Below are 19,277 nucleotides of genomic sequence, written 5' to 3' on the forward strand. Positions count from 1 at the left end.
AAGATCCACAAATTAATAGTACATAAATTTACGTCCACTGATATTAACATAAATAAATATTAAAATATATATTATATTAGTTTCAAACTAACCGATACTAATTTAAATCAATAATAAGATGTATAAAATTATAATAATATCAATCAATACTAACTCAAAAAATATAATTGCTAAAAATAAATAAGATTAACATAAGTTAAATATTTTCCGGACAATTTTACCAACCGTGAAAAATATATTTACCAGCACTTAAAATTGTTAATAATAAAAAAAATACTCTCTTAAAATTTGTTATTTTTTAGTTAATGGACATTAATTTTATTTATACAAGTTGAGCTAACGCTCACAAATAATTATATATTAAAAAAGTTATATGTAATTGTAATTAACTAATATTTGTAATTCAATTATGAGAAAAAAATATTATATGTAATTGTGATTAACTGGTATTTGTAATAGTTTATATGATATTATTTGACTCATTTCTTTAAGTAGTTAAAATTTTGGTAGGAAGACTAATCTAGACTCTAATTCATAAATAAATTACAATTTTTTTATTAATAATAGAGACTACTTTAGATATTAATTATTTTTAATTTATAAAATTGTGTCTAACTTAGTCAATATAATAACTAATTATTTTGTCTCTAAATTTGATTAGTATTTAATGATTTTCTTATAATGTTACATAGTAGATTATCTACTCTTTTAATTTAATTGAATAAAATAGCAATCATTATTTTTACGTCAATTTTAAAATTTGAAGATAATATTTTTTTAATTATATTTCAATTAAAAATTGTTTAGAAAGAGAAAATTGAGAAGGTATGATAGGTAGCTTACCTTAAAGTACTATTATACAGAAATAGAGGAAGTATAAGGAGCATCAATTGATAAAAAAAAAGTCATATAGACTAAAACATAACATCTACTTATTTTCATATTTTGAAATACATAACCAGAGTTTCATAATTATGGATTTAATCAAGATTCTTAAAATGGAAACTTAATTTCTAATATATATATATATATATATATATATATATATATAAAGTAATTAAATGATATACTTAGTATTTTTATGGACTTTATGTGAAATAAATATTAGCTTATGTTGTTTAAATTCGTAATAAATGAGTAAACATCAGTTAGACATAAAATTAAATTATAATTGATAGATGAATAAAAAAATTATTTTACAAATCAATTGTATAAGATTGAATTAAATTTGAATTCTATATTTTTAAATAATTTTTTTAATTATGACTTATATTATGATTAAACTTCGTATGCAAAGTATACTATTAACAAGTGTTTTTCTTAAAATCCATAATTCGTGTTTATACACATACACAAGATAGAAGGAAGAAATAGGTCGCTAACTAGATCAAGGTGAGGTAACTGTGAAAGTAACACTATTTTAAAAAATTAAAAACCATGTAAGATATACTTTTTAAAAGAGAAAATAAAATCTAAATAAAAGTACGAAAAGTCTAAAATTTTCAATCACCAAATTAAATATTAAAAGCCATAATACCGAAAAAGAAATATCAATGAGTGATATATTACAATTATATGAAAAAGTGACATTCCTTCATGCAACCATCCCTCTTTAAGAATAAAGAATTATAACTCTTGCAACTATGAAACATAAGCTTATTCTAAGCAACTGCTACTAAATAGCACTAATCAAACACCACTGGCATACACGAAACAGAATATCAAACAAACAAACGATAAAACAATCTATCTTCTTCCTATGTCCATGGTTCTTAATTTACGACCGGCATGAATCCCAATGTCAGGGAAGTTCGTTCCATAAAATTCAATAGTTAAATAGAAAGATCTCTCGTAAAATGAAACAATACACGGGTCCGAGATGGATGAGAAAAGGTAAACGCATCTCGTGCATGGAACACTTTTATCTCAAACAAAATTACAACAGTTCCGGTTGTCGTTACACTAAACCATTAACTTAGCTGAACGAATTTGAAATGAGGAAAAACCTTAATCATCTGTCTGACAAATTATTGCCAACAGTATATTTTGCTTAAGAGAAAATCAAACATGGGGCAGCTAGTTGACAACATCAAGAACCAGCTTGCGAGACTTTAGAACTGACCACCTCAAGCGACGGTAATAGGCAGCCTGAAGTAGTGCCAGAGACAGTACAAATATCCATTTAAATCCCATCTGCATATACAAAAGTATAGTCAGAAACATATGATATAGTTATTATGGTCTCTATTGATCTGTTGGAAACATAATAATATTAAAGGAACAAACCAGTTTCCTCTCTTCCATCTCGGGTTCGGCAGCCCAACTTAGGAATGACACAACATCTTTCCCCATCTGCAACAAAACATTAGAAAAAGCTGAGTTCTTTCTTTCTAATGTCCACAACGATGAATTTGTAAGATTTATTAGACCATTCTACACAAACAAATTTGCTACCTGAGCTTCTGTAGCAGGGGTACCATCTTCATATTCCACAGCACCATCATTAAGCATTTTAGGCATGGCAATTGCTCCACCAGGAAAGTAAGGATTATAATGAAGTCCTTCCCTTATCTACATTATTATTTTATATATAGCCATGAATAAAATTTAAGAATACAATATTAGAACATTCTACAGGGGCAAAATTATAAATGTTGATTTCACGAGAATTATAAATTACAGGAAGTATATAAAAGCTCATCACTAGATGGGTATGTATGTACGACCCATGAGCAGTTTAATGGGCGCTAGATAATGGAAAATATCCACAATTCAAAAATCCACTGCAGAAATAAATCGAAGCATAACAGGATATGGAATAAGATTGCGGATTCAAAACTCAATTACAGAAATAATTGGAAGTCATAACAGGTTATGGAAGAAACACTGCAGACAAATAAATACAATATATACATGTACATAAATAAATAAAATGCAGAAATATAATTAAAATACATAAATAATGAAAGACAACCGTACATTCAATAACAGTTATAAGTCTAAAAATTTAAATAATAAAATCAAAGCAAAACACCACCAAGGTCAAGTTCAAAACTTAAAATGAAAACAAAAGACGATAAAAGTGTCCTAAATTTCTTAGTTTGATTGCGATTGGGGTGCTAGAAAGTAGACATTCAGGTGTTTCAGACTTATAAAGAATTAGTATTGGATAGAAAAGGAAAAAAGAATAAAAAGAGAGGGTGGCGCTGAAGAACAAAAGAGGAAAGAGGAAATAGAAAAATGAAAAACGTGAAGACCTTGCAAGTTTGGGTCAGGTGGGACTGCATCAGGAGAATGGGGCAGGGGGTGGCACTGCAATTGCCGATGATGACAGAACATATCGCTCTGACAACAGAATAGGCCACAGGCAATGGTGAAACAAGTCAAAAGCGGGGTCACACCAGTGGCTGACAGCAGCTGCTATAGTAGCTGATCCTAAAAGGAGGAGGACTAGGTTGTGGTTTGCAGCAAAGGTACGTTAGATTTTTTTAATTTTGGGTCCAGTTGTATGCAGGGATGAAAAAAAATTCATACGTAGCTCCATAATGCATTGTACAAGAAAATAAGCAAGAACACACATCCTTCCCAGAAGAATCACAAGAAATAACTTATTTGAATTTATTTTACAGAAAGACTGCTGTTGTTTGTACCAATGTTTTAGGATATAATTTTATTTGGATTATTGATGAGTTCATGAATAGACAATAAGAAAATAAGCAAGAACACATCCTTTCTAGAAAAATCACAAGTAGCATGAAAATACAAATTGTTCTTTTTCAACAAAATGGTCCTTCTTTCTCCTTATTCTTTATTTCTTGGACTTGATAAGTGTAAGATTTATTTTTCTCTGAGTAGTGTAAATAGTAAATATCTAATTGGGCTTTCTCAACCCAAATTCATGTCCAAGAGGCATCTACAAGAGGACATGAAGAATAGAAGACCTATATCAACTGAAGCCAATTTTGACTTCTACTTTCATGGCCAAGGAGAGTCAACTAAGGGCAAGGAAGGCATGTTCAAGAAAGCATGAACAAGCAAGGGAAGCATGCCTCTCATTTTCCACCAATAGGAGAGCTTCTTTTAAATCATTTTTTTATTTTTATATTTACAACTTCACTTCTTTTTCTTTAAAAAATTTCAACCAAATATAAGTAGATTCTAAATCCTTCATTTGCATTTAATTAGAGACACAACTTTAGTGTCGTTAGAATTGTAATTTTCGTACCGCTTGTAAATAGCCAACCATCTCACTTGTAATGTTACTTTGGAATTCATGAAAATTTGAGCTTGTGAGAGAACCCTTGTATCACTGATCAACTACTTTAGATCTTCTCTTGGACTTCTAGTAAAGTGGCAATTCTTCCTTGAGCTTATCATGAAGATGAACATCTTGAAGTGACGCTCTTCCACTTTTATAAGTAACTTTGCTTCTTTGTTTTCGTTTTTGATTGTCTTTCCTAATTGTTCTTGTTCCTATGTTCTAAAATCTGCCAATTACAAGTTATTCTTCATGTCTTTTGTATCTTGTTTTGTTTGCTTAATCATTTTCATCTCTTGGAAACAAACTGTCACATTTATATGATCCTCTTGGATTAAATTTGTGTTTAGTGCTAAGTTTCCTAGGTTCTTATTCTTGTTATTCATCCATAAAAAATTAAACAAAACTTAATAATCATTACCTTTTCAAGCTAAATCCTATTAAGATCCTCATTAATTATACTCTTTATTTTCATTTATATTTAAAATGAATAGCTATTAAATAATTTTATTTAAATTTTACCAAAAGAATAAAATTTAAAAATATGTGAGTACCCATGTATAAATAATCAACGGGTAATGTTTAAATGGACATCCACCAAGTAAGTGAGGACTATTTTAGACGGTACTCAGTGGATAACTACTACTTAGTTACTGACCCAACCATTTTTTTTTTGAGAAAGTCTATTTAACTTGGGTTGGATATAAGACCTAAAACAGCTTAAAAAGCCAGATTAGGGTTTCGTTGGTCTGGGGTTGGATCACACTGACCTGAGGCTTCTTCCTTGCAACAATACAAGGGCAGAATCATTTACACTACGGCTCAAGCCAGTGGTGATGTGCCTCCAGATTAAACCCAAGTCACCACCACCATGCTGGACACACAAGAATTCTTCTTTCCATCATGACACCACCATGGTCATTTTTTGATACCATTGCTTACAAATGGTGTCTCGTGAGCACAAGCAGTGAGAGGAGTATTTATGGTGAGGAGAGGAAAATCCATCTTGACTGTTAGATTTATTTGGATGGTAAAAATCATATTTTATTTAGTGGCCACATTATTGCGTGAACAAGTCGTTTGCATTTATGTCCAAACTTTGACAATCTACCATAAATCTAAAGGATAGCATTCTCTCCTCTTACTATAAGAACTTCTTGTTTTACGTATGTGCATGTTTGTGCGTGTTTGTTTGTGCTTTACCATTTATGCAATGGATTGAACCTGAAAATGGCATATATGATATGTAAGGGACATCAAAAGGTGTGCTACAAACTTTCCGTGAAACACTACACAAAATAAATCATAAGATAGATCCAAAGGCTTTTCAACTCTTCCCTACCCACCACTACACCATTCATACAAATATGTTCTCATAAAAGGGAAAGAAAAAGAATATATATTTGACAGTTGTTGAGCATGCATTTGTTTCAAAACCACTATAACAGATTTGCAACACATTTTATTTTGGTTCAGAACTAATTATTACGGGCAATGCATTTCAATCATTCAACTTGCAAAATGTATAAAAATACTTTACTAAATATAATAGAACACTCAAGAAAGCTAAGAAAAAAGAACTTACCGAGACACCAGCTGGAGGGTCACGATAACCAGTTAGAAGGGAAAAAACATAGTTCTGACCATTGTGGCGGGCCTGAAAAATAAAAAAGAATATATATTTCTGGTAGACTTACATACGAAAATTCCAAAGACATTACTGTTAAATAAATAATTACTTTGGTAATAAGGCTTAGATCAGGAGGATAAGCTCCTCCATTAGCAAACCTAGCAGCTGCTTCATTAGCGTATGGCTGAGGAAAACGATCACTAAGTTTACCAGGGCGTGTAAACATCTCACCCTCATCATTTGGGCCATCAACCACTTCAATCTCAGCTGCCATAGCCTTTACCTCTTCTTCTGTATAAGCAACACCAACCAAATCACGGTATGATATCAAAGACATAGAATGGCAGGAAGCACAGACTTCTGTATAAACTTGATGACCACGACGGATCCTGCCCATGTAAAATTAATTGAAAACATTAAGAATTTAAGCCATTAACTATATTAAATTATGGATGTTAATATAGTCTTAAGGTGAATCTGGATTAGATATGTGACAGCAGCTGAAAATGTATACACCAGAATGAACCCTGTCACAACTAATATACTTAAATCAGGAAATTAAATCTTTGGCAAAATTAAATCAATGTATAATAAATAGAACAAACCACCATGTTGGTACTTCACATATACAAGTGTCATCACATTGGTCCTTACTACGTAATGCAAAAAATATGATGATAACACACATCATATAGCAGACAGTAATATATTCCTCAAAGATCATGGGCATTTGAATGAATGTGATATCATTATGTTAATTGAAAAACTTAATTGATGTTGAATATGAATGGAGGACCAATGTACTGCAGAGCCCATATCAAGATTCAAACCATGTTATATCACATAAGAAAGAAATGAAATAACAAGGGAAAAGAAAGATGAACTGCTGAGCTAAGGATGGGATAAAGATAAAACGGAGGACCAATGAAAAGCAGAGCCACATACAAGATTCAAACCCTGTCATATCACATCAAACAAAATGAAATAACAAGAGAAAAGACAGATGAACTGCTGATCTAAGGATTGGATGAAAATGAAATATAAATATCAGTTAGAGAGGGGAAAATATTAAACTTCATTACATGTTACTCATGAGGGATAAGATTGAGTATCTTCGGTAAACATTATTGCTGCACAAAAGATAACAAAATATAGGGAAAATTGAAGCCAAACTTACGAAGCATGGTCATATGAACTAAGAATTCCCTTGTGAGGCCATGGATAGCTAGGACATGCCAGGCCATGCTCAGCTTCATCAGCTACTGCCACTGTAGAAAAACTGAAAAAGCCTGACACACCAGCTCCAATTAATGCAAGTACTTTCAAGGACCTACTGCCAGTAGAGCCAGCACCATCTTTCTTTGCTATAATGGGTGACAACACGGAAGAGTTCTGCAGTAAGTATACAGCAATTATTAGTAATAGCAGCAGAAGTTGTTCCATGCGAAGCAAAAAAAACCACTCATAAAATCTAACTTATGCACCCTCTAGCATTTTTTTGCTACTGATTGTTTGGGAAAATAGTCACTTTCTCTAGAAACTTTTTCAAAAAGATGGCAAAGAAATCAATCTCAAAATAAGCTAATCCAAACACATAATTGACAAGGTAAAGAAAACACCTAGCACATGGACTAATCCATATAGATATTTCAAGAAAACTGTGAAGAAAATGTCTGAGATTAGCCTTTCATATTTAGGGAACTCCTCCCCCTCCTCATCCTAATTGTATTCTAAAGATCCCCACTATATATAGGAACCCAAAAATTAATTGCACTAGCATCCAATCAACATGATGGGAGGGTCAGTGGCTTACAGTAAATTGAGGATGGAGTTTCCTCCTCAGTAGCTGAAAAACACCCCCCGTCATCTCGGTCACGCTGTTGTTGATTCCACAAAATATGCAAATAGATAATAAATAAGTAACATCATCAAACTAAGTAATGGACATAAAGTTACAGAAATAAGCATACAAGTGAAGTTTACAGAGTTCACCAAATTAGATATGCAACAGAACAATCATGAAGAAGAGTGATGTGCAGTACCAGAGGAAACGCTAACATAATTATAAATGTTTGCAAGATTAAGATATAATGACCTACCATTCCAAAAAGCTTTAAACACTTCATAAGAAAGTGTAAAGCTTTTAAAAAAATGTAAATTGGTAGCTGAAAAAAATTCAAATTCAATCTATATGTTCATTATAAAATATATATATATCAACAAAGAGAACCCTTGACAAAGGAAAATGGGATGAGATGTTAAATGCCGAAGAGCCATGGCTTTAATGGTACCTTCTTAATCACTACGAATGCAAGCAATCATAGATCTAAAACTAATCCTGTATCCGAACAATATCAACAACAAAAATAATGATAATACAACAGCAACAACAATATCCATCACGCAACACAATGGGAATCATGTAGCTCCACAAGCACATCAACTACATACACCACAGCTAAAGTACAGACAATAATCCAATCGATGACACAAAACTGGATAACCTCTACTATATAATTCAAAACAGCATATTTTCCGAATCAAGATCATGTTATCACCAATAAGTGCCTCTCACAATTTCCTGATAACCCAAATGAAAAATTATCGTTTGCTTTAAATCGAATTTTATAATAACACACGCCAAACTTGGAATATCTTACATATTCACAAACAAAGATAAGACGGAAAGCCGATAAGATAAAACGCAATTGCGAGGGATTAAACGGAGAAGGAAAAAGAAACCTGGAATCGAAGAAGAGTTTGGAACAATAGATGCGGGAAAATGTAAAAGACGGGACTTACGAAATCGAAGCAAAGGAAAAGGTTGAATGGTCAAAGGGAAGTGAGGTGAGGGTGCTCTGTTCTGTTCTGCCGCAGATTCAGTTGAAGCCAACACAACAAAATTCACAAAAAAACCAAGAAGCAGCGGCAACAATCGTGTTTCCACCACACGTTCCGCTCTCCTGAACGCAGTTGCTCTACATTTTGGGCTTTCATTTTACGGCCCACATCCATCAGTTTTAAGGGAAATTGGTTTTTGCACATCAGAATTCTTTCTTCACCCCATATATTTAAGAAAATGTTCACTTTACCCTTATTTTATTAAATGAAATGGAGGTTTTGTAGACACACTAACTATGAGTTTTTGCTTGGATAAATAGTGGGTTCCATACAAGTATTTACATATGTCTTTTTCAGTAAAAGAAAAAATTACAACATTAATATAACTTTAATTTTATTAGTTTTGTTTGAACTCTATTAATAATTAACACAATTGAGCGTGTGTTTGATTTTTAATAACGGTTAATTATGTTTATTAAAGAAAAAAGTAACGTTAACATGTAACTAACTTTGAAGGAATCATTAAGAATTTTACATTTACAAAGAAGGTTAAAAGGTTTTATTTAAGGTTAATTGCATATTAACAATGGTTTCCTTTTAATAAACACGTATGATAATTATTAAGAACTAAACATATCTTTAATTACCTCTAACTACTAATAATGAAATTCAACAAAATTAATGAAATTAAATTTTTTTATACTAAGACTATTTTCTTTTCTTATTTTACTAAACAATACTTGTTATACAAACCAAAAGTTTTTTTTTTCTTGAAAATTTACAAAGGATATGGAGGTGTTGAGAAGTAGATTTTAACCGTTTGAATTTAGGGGAAGATCAATTAAGATAGGTAGTGGTTTCATTTTTACATTTAAATTTTAGTTTCGAGTAGTCATGAGTTTCTAGATCGGAACAACAAAGTGTTTTTGATTTTCTATCATTAGGTAATATTTTATAATTAAGTTATTTTCTAAAGATACCAAATGTTGTATAGAGACTTCATCGTTGAATGAAGTATTGTTTAAGTTCATGGTATCGTTTAGTCAAGTAAACACTTCTTTTAGTTTTGTCTCTTCTTAGACAGATGGCGTTTAACTTGTTTGAGCTTTCTTTTTATATTTTAATATATAATGTCTTTTAATGTGTTTTGTCACAGACATCGGCTCGATTATTTTGTTTTTTAGAGTTATGTTGAATACTTCTTTCAAGTATGATGAGCATGAAGCGTTTGACCCCAACTCTCTTAGACATTTTAGGTACAATAGCGTTAAGCCATGCGTATGGGTGTTTTAACTAACATGTTTTTCGATTACCTAAGATCCTAAGTGTTTTCCTAAGCTTTTCTATGTTATGGATTCTAGTTCTAAGTTTTTTTTTGTAGGTTTTCTATGTTTGGGGATTATGGTTCTAGGTCTTGTGTTTTCTTCTTATGTTGTTTTCCCTATTAGAGTCTTGAGTTATCTTCTTCTCCTCTTTTCTGCTGAGTTTCTTAGCTTAGTTTGATCTTTTAGTGAATTTCTATATTTGACTCTTTCTTAAACGGTCATCCACATCTTTTTTCCCTTTGCAGTTTTTCCCTTAGTGTTTTAAACATTTATGTCTTGTTCTTTATTTTGTGAGGTTGTGATTTTTATTTGATCTTTCTAGTTTACAGTTTTCTACCCTAGTGTTTTTCTAAATCAAGGTTGATTTTCTAATCTAGGATATTCTACTTAAGTGTTTCATGTTTGTTTCCTATCCTAAGGTTAGTCTTGGGGTCTTCTATCCTAGTATTTGATGTTCAATGTTCTACCTTAGTGTTTGCTGACTATTTTCTATCTTGAGGTTGGTCTCCTAATTTAGGGTTTTCTATCTTAGTGTTTGTTGTTTTTGAAGTGGTTGTTTTGCTAAGTGTTAGTCTAGCTTAGAGTTAGCTTTCCATACAGATTCCTTGTTTCATGTTATTTAGTTAAACTTCAAAACCAAAGCTAAGGTTTTTACTAGACAAACTTGTCTTGTAACGAGCTTGTCTTATAACAAGCTTGTCGTATCCTGATAGAAGGTTGCGAAAAAGATTTTCCAGCAACATTATTAAACCCCCCCCCCCCCCCCCCCCTCTTCTAGTGTTTTTCAGGCACTTCAACAAATACCAGAGAAATTCTTACAAAAGTTAGGTCATCTAAAAGGAGAATCCTTTGAGAGAGGTGTGACATAGCTTGTCCTTCAAGCCTCTCCTTATGAAATTTACATTCTAAAAGGGAAGATTAACTCTAAGCTCTCTAAAAAGGCCCTTCGTGTGTGGTCTAAGCCATAGTTTATTCTCCTTTCAAAATAAGTGTTATTTTCCTCTAAGATAGTCCTAGCCAATCTTATAAAACAAACAAACAAAAATGTCAACAAATCAACTCATCAAGTCAAGTCAACTCAAACAAAAGTCGACAACATATAGTCATCATAAGCAAATGCTAAATAAACTAAGAGATTATGCTCCTTCTTATCGTGCTCCTAGTTATCCTCCTAGGAAGGTCCTCTATCCTCTTATGAGGAGTCATGGACTTATACGGATATGATGTTGAATCTCATTCTCATTTATTGAGGTTTTCATCTTTTGATTTGATGGTTCAACTTATGAGGATTCTTTCTAATCCTTTAAGTGGTTACAATTGTAACACCCCAATTTTCTAGGTGTCATTAAAATGCACTAAAATAAAAACATTTCACAATTGAGAGTAATTTTTCAAATAAATTAAATCCAATTAACTTTTACAACTCAAATATTCAAATTCATTTGTCTGCAAATACATAAATCTATAAAACATCCTTAAAATAAATAACCACATAGATTTTATAAAATCCCTACTGAAAGTTTGTCCCATCTCTCGCACGTCTACTCAACATTGGACATGTCTATTTAATCCTATCTTGAATTGTTTGATCAAACCCGAATTTATCTCATATAACAGACACAACAAAACCATAAACACCTTTCCACATATGCATAGACCGTCTTTCACTATTTACCCCCAAAACTCAAACTCATTGAAATTAGTGTCGTCAAAATGGGTTGAAACCCGTGAGCCAACCCGGCTCACCACGGGTTGGGTTGGAAAAAAATGCAAAATTTTTTATGCGAGCCAATTTTGACCCGGCTCACTAAGAACCCGACTCACACGGGTTAAACCCGTGGTGGGTCGGGTTGGCTCACCAACCCACCTATTTTTTTAATTAAATTAAATTAATTATTCAAATCTTATTTTTTTTTATTGAAATCAAATTAATTATTCAAAATGCACAACCTGATAAAGAAGGAGATGTTTCAAGAGAGCATAATACTGTGGATTTATCCATTCAGAACTCCAATTTAATAGATGAATAATATTATAGATTGGATAATTCAGGAATATATTATTTGTTTTATCTTGTTTTTAGACCTATCTACAAGCATGACAGTTTTATCTTGTGCTATATATTTTTGTTAATGACTATATGTAATTTCTTGGTCAAACGGTTGTGTATGTCTCATTAAATTAAATTGGCAAAATTTTATGTTTGATAGCTTAGAATATATATAACAATATATTTCTTTTTGTTTCATTTTCTTTTATATCAATTGGTCCAATTATTATTGTTTCAATTTGATCGATCAAAGTAACATGTTATAAAAATCTGAGAAAAAGAGTGTGAAAAAAAAGTTAATTAAGTGAGCCAATGAGCCAACCCGTTTAACCCACCAACCCGTGGTGGGTCGGGTTGGGTTCGAATTTTTTTGGCTCGCTAATAAATGAGCCAGGTTGGGTTGGCTCACTAAGTGGCCAACCCGTGATGGGTCGGGTCGGGTCGGGCCAGGTTACCCGTTTTGACAGCTCTAATTGAAATCATCTATTTCATATGAGAAACCATACAAACATCAAATCAACAAATAACCCTGCATAGAATTACCACATCCTCATTCACAACACATCAATTTAACAATAGAAATTCATATTTTAATATTGATGGTTCAACTAGGAATTGTCCTAGTTTGACTACTCGAGGAGAATACGTTAGTAGTTATTTTTCTTTTTAAGGATGCATACTTCTCTTTATGCTTTGTTTATGGGGATCATTTATGGTTGGAGATAGGGTTTTAAGCATCTTTGGTCCGAGACAAACTCTACTTTAGTTTGTTAAGGTTTTATGGATCGACAATTATTTTCTTGGGCTCTCAAAGGAAAATGACACATGTTTGTCTTTTATTCAGCATACACAGTTTAAATTTTCTTATGTTTTTTGTTAGGGTAGTCATTATAATGATAAATTAGTTTTGTTGGCTTTTACACGAAGGGAGAAGTATAAGTAGTTTAATTTCTTTAGATTTTTTTCATAATAGATATAATTTGTCTGTATTTCATGCAGTGTAATTTCTTATAATAGGTTTAGTGCAGTTCTCCACAAATTTTGCTTTATTCTATCCTTATTCTTATTTCTAATAATATTTTTTCATGTGATAGCAAATGATAAATAGACTTTAGTGTCAGAAGTAAGATATCAAAATTCACAATGATGGATATATTTAACAATGAAAATTATAATTATTAAAATGAAAAGAATGAAAAATGCAAGAGATATAAGGTAGGAAAGTAATGCATTATTTATTAGATTCGTAGGTAAGATCTTGTATCAATATGTAATAATTGATAAATAAATTATAATTTTCTTAATGAAATATAATGAATATAGAATATCTCAATATGATGATATTATTAATTAGAACTAGTTGTTGAAGATGTGGTAAATGATTACATGACTACCTTTATAAGCCTGTCTACAATAAATATATTCATGTCTAAAACTTAACACAGATAAATATTTAATGTTATATAAGCTTTGGGATTTCATGAAAAAATAATGTATACAAGGTTATATATTAAGCAAATTGGAACGACAATGTATTGTGACACCTTTAAGATCAAAATACTCCATGAAGATAATCTATAACTACCAAAATTAAAAAATAATGGCATGTAGTAGATAAAACATATCCCTTGTTTACAAAATTATATAACCAAAATACTATTTTATTTACGATCATGATTATGATCTCATCCATGATAGACTTGTGAATAATAAGATGGCAGACATGATAATCATTTTAATATTTCTATTTGTAATTAAAAGAAATATTAACAGTGAATCAAAATTGTTTAATTTTCAAAATATAAAAGTTAATATAATTTTTTTTATAAATAAAAATCACATATTAGATTGAAACTCTTGTTTTGTGTTTACATTCTTTCAAATCAGAAACCAACGAATTGATTCCAAATTTCTATCATGTACTTGTGTAATTTCTAATTATCTTGGCTCGTGGCGCGTTGAAATGAGCATGTTAGTGTGGTGATGTTGACAAAGAGTGTGGAAAGTTCAAAATTTGTTGATGCACAATCCCCACATCGAATACCTTCATTTTGCTTTTTTTTTCTTTGACTTTCACAATACTTCGCTATCGAGCCAATGAGTACTCCGTGTTATGACGTGATTCGCGAACTCAAAAAATATGTTCTCTGTTTATTCTTTTATTTTCATATCTCCACGTTTTCAATTCAGGTTTTAAATCAAATGTTTTATTTGGGTATATAACAAATTACAAAATATTTCTTTATCGCCACTTTTCATTAGAAACTAAAAATATAGAAATTTCTGTACCCAATAAACCTTGTTTTCTGTCAAAATTAAAATAAATGTACTTAAATTTAATACTAGGTTAAAATATAGGTCACTGCTATACAATTTTCCTTCAAATAAAATGGAACAAAATAACTCAACTTTCTGGGAATTGTCTCTCTCCTAAAATGGAAATTCCATTATTATCAAGGGACAAGGAGGGATAGGTAATTATATTATGTTTGTATTATTTTAGCATAATAACATAGAATAACTAAAGCAAAAAAAAAAAAAGTTAAATAAACACAAAATAAATTTGTGAGACAAATATTTTTTTCTTTTCTCGTCAAATTAGAAATAAAAATTATGAATGATTACTTTTATTATTATTATTATTATGTTTTTGTTGTTGTTATAAATACAGTTTTTTGCAAGTTAAAAGAAAGAATGATAATAAAAGTGAATGAGATTCATCTTGTATATAAAAAATGTTGAATTAGATTATAAAGAAGTTTGAATTAATTCATAATAAACGGTGTAAGAAAAAAAGAAAAGAAAAGAGAATAGCAAAGTATAAAAAGGAAGGGGAAGATTTTGGCGGTGGGGCGCGTGGTGTAGCGGTGAAGAGAGAACCAAATAAACGTTGCTTTTTATAATGAGTGAAACGAAGAGCCAAAACCATTGGCGCCAACCAACCGCTGTTTGTTTCCTCTGCCATCCAAATTTCTCTTCTTTTCTTCTCTCTGTCTCTCCCAACAAGCAAATATATAAATGCCTCTCTTTTGATGATTCTGTCGCAAATCACATAATGGCTACGCCAACCAGGTTCCACCATCCTAACAACCACCCAAACCCTCACTCCGCCTCCAAAATCATCATCATCTTCTGTCTCTCTTCCTTTCTCGGCCTCGCCCTCGTCGCCAACCTCTTCCGCACCTCCCTTTCCTCCCACTATCTCTCCATCGCCACCAACTGGGTCGACACCAACGCCCCCATCCTCCTCATCCCCAATTCCACCGCCACACCCCACACCAAAGACAAACACCACGTGAGCCTTTTCTAACCCTTTCTTTCTTCAAATTACCTCTTTCTCTTCTATTCACGCACTCCATTTTTCTTATTTTCCTCCTCAAGCTTGGATCTTCTTTCAACACTCTTCAAGTCAACCTTCTTTCAACATCTGTTATTTTTCTTGTTGCAGGGAAAAGGTGGGACGAGTGGAAAAAGGAGGGGTCCTGATAGATTCCTTTCATCTACATTTGCAGACTTGCCTGCTCCCGATTGGCATTGGGAGCAGATGCCTTCGGCTCCGGTGCCTCGGCTAGATGGGTACTCTGTACAGATTAATAATATGTTTTATGTGTTTGGAGGATATGAACATCTTGACCATGTGAGTGTTTCTTCTTGTTTAATCATTTCACAAATAAACTACTTTTTGTTAATGAGCTTCGCGAGTTAATTTTGTTTCTTTAGGTGCACTCCCATGTTGATGTGTTCGATTTCAACGTCAACAAGTGGGTATATGAGATTAAAATGCCAAAGGAAATGGCTAATTCCCATTTGGGTGTGGCCACAGATGGGAGGTATATATACATTGTCTCAGGACAATATGGCACCCAATGCCGAGGGCCTACGACAGCTTCCTTTACGCTAGACACTGTCACAAAGAAATGGAAACCTTTGCCACCATTACCCGAACCCAGGTACAACTTGGAACATATGCATCAACTGCACTCCCTCTACTCATTTTTCTGTTTGAAACTGTGAATTGCATGTTATTTTTTGAGTTCTGGAAATTATAGATAAATGCAATTGTGGCCATGATGCTGTTGTGGTAGCAAACTGCGATTTAACATTGTGAAATGGACGATTTTAACATGAGACTTTCTTGTACCAGGTATGCTCCTGCTACTCAATTGTGGAAAGGAAGACTCCATGTCATGGGTGGTAGCAAAGAGAATCGCCATACACCTGGACTTGAACATTGGAGTTTGGCTGTGAAGGATGGAGAAGCATTGGAACAACAATGGCGAGACGAAGTTCCCGTTCCACGCGGTGGACCGCATAGGTTACAAAATTACTCATTCTACTACTAGGCTGCAATACCTTTTCAATAGTTAACTATATATGATGTTCTCACTTAACCTTTTGGAGTGTAGGAATACTGTGTTTCTATAGTGTCATATTCATTGTTGTCAAACTATAGTTATTTGGTGCAGGGCTTGCGTTGCAGTCGGTGATCGACTTTTTGTTATTGGTGGACAAGAGGGTGATTTTATGGCCAAACCTGGTTCACCCATATTCAAATGTTCACGCAGGGTCGAGGTATGATTTTCTCTGTTTGTCAACATCAAAATTGATTTAAAGAGAAACTATTATGATTTGGTAGTTGTTTTTCTGAAGATGAATGACATAGGAATTAGACTTTACCTGTATGCTTAAATTGTCTTTTTCACAATCACATACTTATGCTGAGAGGACCACATTTATTGGATATATGATCATTTCAAGTGAACTGGTTTGACTTAAATTTGTTACATTTCAGGTGGTCTACGGAGATGTTTACATGCTGGAAGCAGACATGAAATGGAAAATTTTGCCAACTATGCCAAAAGCAAATTCACACATAGAATGTGCATGGGTTATTGTGAACAATTCCATTGTCATCACTGGAGGTACCACAGAAAAGCACCCAGTAACAAAAAGGATGATGCTTGTTGGGGAGGTTTTCCGGTTTGATTTAAACACCATGGTACATTTTTCAGTCTTTTACTCATGAGAAATGGATTGTGCATCTCTCTTTATCCATTAATACCTCCAACTCTCTCACATTGCTTATTGGTCATTGTAATTTTATGAATACTGATCAAATAAATGTAATCAACCAGTCCATCGTCCACAGACTCTTGATTTTCAGAAGCAACAATAAACTTCATGAAGCCATTGAATGAAAATGTGTCCCCTAAGATTAAAGAGTTCATTGAAGTGATGAAGTGTCACTTTGTAATATTGTTTCTTAATACTGTTTGCAGACATGGTCAGTGATTGGAAAGCTTCCTTACAGAATAAAAACAACATTAGCTGGTTTTTGGAATGGGTGGCTGTACTTCACATCAGGACAGAGGGACAGAGGACCAGATAACCCTCAGCCAAAACAGGTCGTTGGAGAAATGTGGAGAACGAAATTGCATTTGTCTTAGTTTGAGATAAGAAAGCAGCATTTTGTGAAAAGCTTTGTTTCTGCTCTTCTTTTTGTTTTGTTTTTTTCTTTCTTTCCTATTTTAGGTTCACATTGTTGCAAGACGCTTATTCAAATTATTTATCTTTTCCTTTTCAATTAATTCAATGCCATATTTGGGAAATACATATGTAAAATTTGTCTACTTTGTAAATACTACAAATCTAAAAGATTATGGAATGAGTCCGATGACACATTTACATTCATTTAAAAAAAGAAGAAAAAAAGAAGAAAGTAAAAAATAAAAAACAATAATATTAAATTAATTAAAAAATTTGTCATTGTCAATGTATAATTTCTATTATGAAATTTTCCATTATTCTTTTGTATCTCACTCTTTTGGTTTTCTACAAAGTTGATTTACGCATGCAAAATACCACCAAAATAGCATACCATTTAAATTTGATATGGATGGGATACAACACCTTTCCTAAATTTAAATTTAGCATACCATTTGTTATGGATGTTAAAAAATAGGTTTATACCATTTAAATTTGATATGGATTGGATACAACACCTTTCCTAAATTTAAATTTAGCATACCATTTGTTATGGATGTTAAAAAATAGGTTTAATGTCTCGTTAGGTTCCTATTTTCGTCCTCAATTGGGTCCTTTTTTTTGTAAAATTGATACAAATATAGACTTTCCGTCAAATTCATCAAACGACGTTAAGGAGTGCATCACGTGGCAAGCTGACAGTGTAGTTTTAATATACGTGTAATTAAAAACGATTGTGAATTCTATTTTTTAAAATTTTAAATTAAAAAATTAAGTAAACAGAGTGGAAATATAATTAAAAAAGGGCAAAGTTGGGAAATCGTATTCTACTTTCTACTGACAGCCACATTCTCTCTGCAATTGCAAAATCGAAATAAAATTAGGGGAATTTGAGTTTTAGGACTCGTCACTCATCCACAAAATCGTTGTTCTTGGAGTAGAAGTGCAATGGATAATGAAATGCAGAATTCACATTCAACTTCTTCTTCGACATGCAATGGGTGGCAGAATGGAAACCCCAATGTTGTTTTTCGTGGTGTGTCACCCTTGTGTGGAGAGAAAACAATGGTCAGAATAGCTCGAACTGCTAAGAACAGAGGCAAACAATTTTGGGGGTGCCCTAAGTACAAGGTAAAAGAACGTGGGTGAGTAGTTGTTTATGTTTCTAGAAAGTCGTTGTGATTGGGTTTTTCTTTTTTTTTTGCAGACCAGACATGAAAACGGTGGTTGCAATTTCTTTAAATGGCGTTGTGATGATGGTATTGAAAAAAGCTATACAAATCTGAAGTAGGAAGAAAAGCATGAGTGTTTGTCAAAGACAGAAGAAATGGGAGGTGTAACGAATATGTTGATTGATTTGCAAAAATCTGTTAAGGTTGTGGAAAAATGGATAAAGTTGTTGATAGGGGTGGTTTGTGTTATTTGTGTGGTTAATATTATTGTAATTTCAATATGGATGACAAATCCATAATGTAGCGTGGTTAATATAATTGTAATTTCGATATTAAATTATTTGACTATCTTCAATTAATGTGATGATGTTTTGTACCTGTTATGATTAAGTGCCATACTATGATGATGTTTTGTAGCTGTAATGAGTTTTAATTAGGCTTTTTAACATTGTGTTGAAGAAAAGGACATTTCAGTGGTGTGTGTAATATTTCTACTACAAGATTTGCTCTTAAATAC

The 19,277-nt window shown here is 32.4% G+C and overlaps 2 protein-coding genes across 3 annotated transcripts; one reads left to right on the plus strand and one right to left on the minus strand.

Moving 5' to 3' along the window:
- Positions 1-1,789: 1,789 nt before the first annotated feature.
- Positions 1,790-8,854, minus strand: LOC108329409 (cytochrome c1-2, heme protein, mitochondrial). 2 transcript variants are annotated; one of them, XM_017563595.2, is made up of 8 exons: positions 8,691-8,854; positions 7,702-7,765; positions 7,066-7,280; positions 5,998-6,277; positions 5,844-5,915; positions 2,455-2,571; positions 2,287-2,352; positions 1,790-2,193 (listed from the first exon to the last, which is right to left on the minus strand). In XM_017563595.2, the coding sequence occupies exons 2-8, from the start codon at positions 7,753-7,755 to the stop codon at positions 2,077-2,079; spliced, it is 921 nt and encodes a 306-aa protein (XP_017419084.1). In that variant the 5' UTR covers positions 7,756-7,765; positions 8,691-8,854; the 3' UTR covers positions 1,790-2,076. The 2 variants fall into 2 exon arrangements, with proteins under 2 accessions (XP_017419084.1, XP_017419085.1); XM_017563596.2 differs by having other exon boundaries at positions 8,631-8,827.
- A 6,223-nt stretch (positions 8,855-15,077) lies between these two features.
- On the plus strand, positions 15,078-17,713 carry LOC108328234 (kelch repeat-containing protein At3g27220). Its single transcript, XM_017562067.2, has 7 exons — positions 15,078-15,399; positions 15,553-15,741; positions 15,825-16,054; positions 16,249-16,419; positions 16,571-16,676; positions 16,897-17,103; positions 17,384-17,713. Exons 1-7 carry the CDS (start codon positions 15,160-15,162, stop codon positions 17,549-17,551), a joined length of 1,311 nt encoding a protein of 436 aa, XP_017417556.1. The 5' UTR covers positions 15,078-15,159; the 3' UTR covers positions 17,552-17,713.
- The last annotated feature ends 1,564 nt before the right edge of the window (positions 17,714-19,277 follow it).

Source organism: Vigna angularis, chromosome 2 (genome assembly GCF_016808095.1).
Source record: "Vigna angularis cultivar LongXiaoDou No.4 chromosome 2, ASM1680809v1, whole genome shotgun sequence".
In the NCBI taxonomy this organism is placed as follows: Eukaryota; Viridiplantae; Streptophyta; class Magnoliopsida; order Fabales; family Fabaceae; genus Vigna; species Vigna angularis.

Coding starts and splice junctions, on each gene's coding strand:
- LOC108329409 (XM_017563595.2), bottom strand. CDS start 7,755: ATGACGGGGGGTGTTTTTCAGCTACTGAGGAGGAAACTCCATCCTCAA. Junction 7,281..7,701: donor AACTCCATCCTCAATTTACT/GTAAGCCACTGA, acceptor TACTTACTGCAG/AACTCTTCCGTGTTGTCACC. Junction 2,572..5,843: donor ACCCTCCAGCTGGTGTCTCG/GTAAGTTCTTTT, acceptor ATAATAATGTAG/ATAAGGGAAGGACTTCATTA.
- LOC108328234 (XM_017562067.2), top strand. CDS start 15,160: ATGGCTACGCCAACCAGGTTCCACCATCCTAACAACCACCCAAACCCT. Junction 15,742..15,824: donor GATATGAACATCTTGACCAT/GTGAGTGTTTCT, acceptor TTGTTTCTTTAG/GTGCACTCCCATGTTGATGT. Junction 16,677..16,896: donor AATGTTCACGCAGGGTCGAG/GTATGATTTTCT, acceptor GTTACATTTCAG/GTGGTCTACGGAGATGTTTA.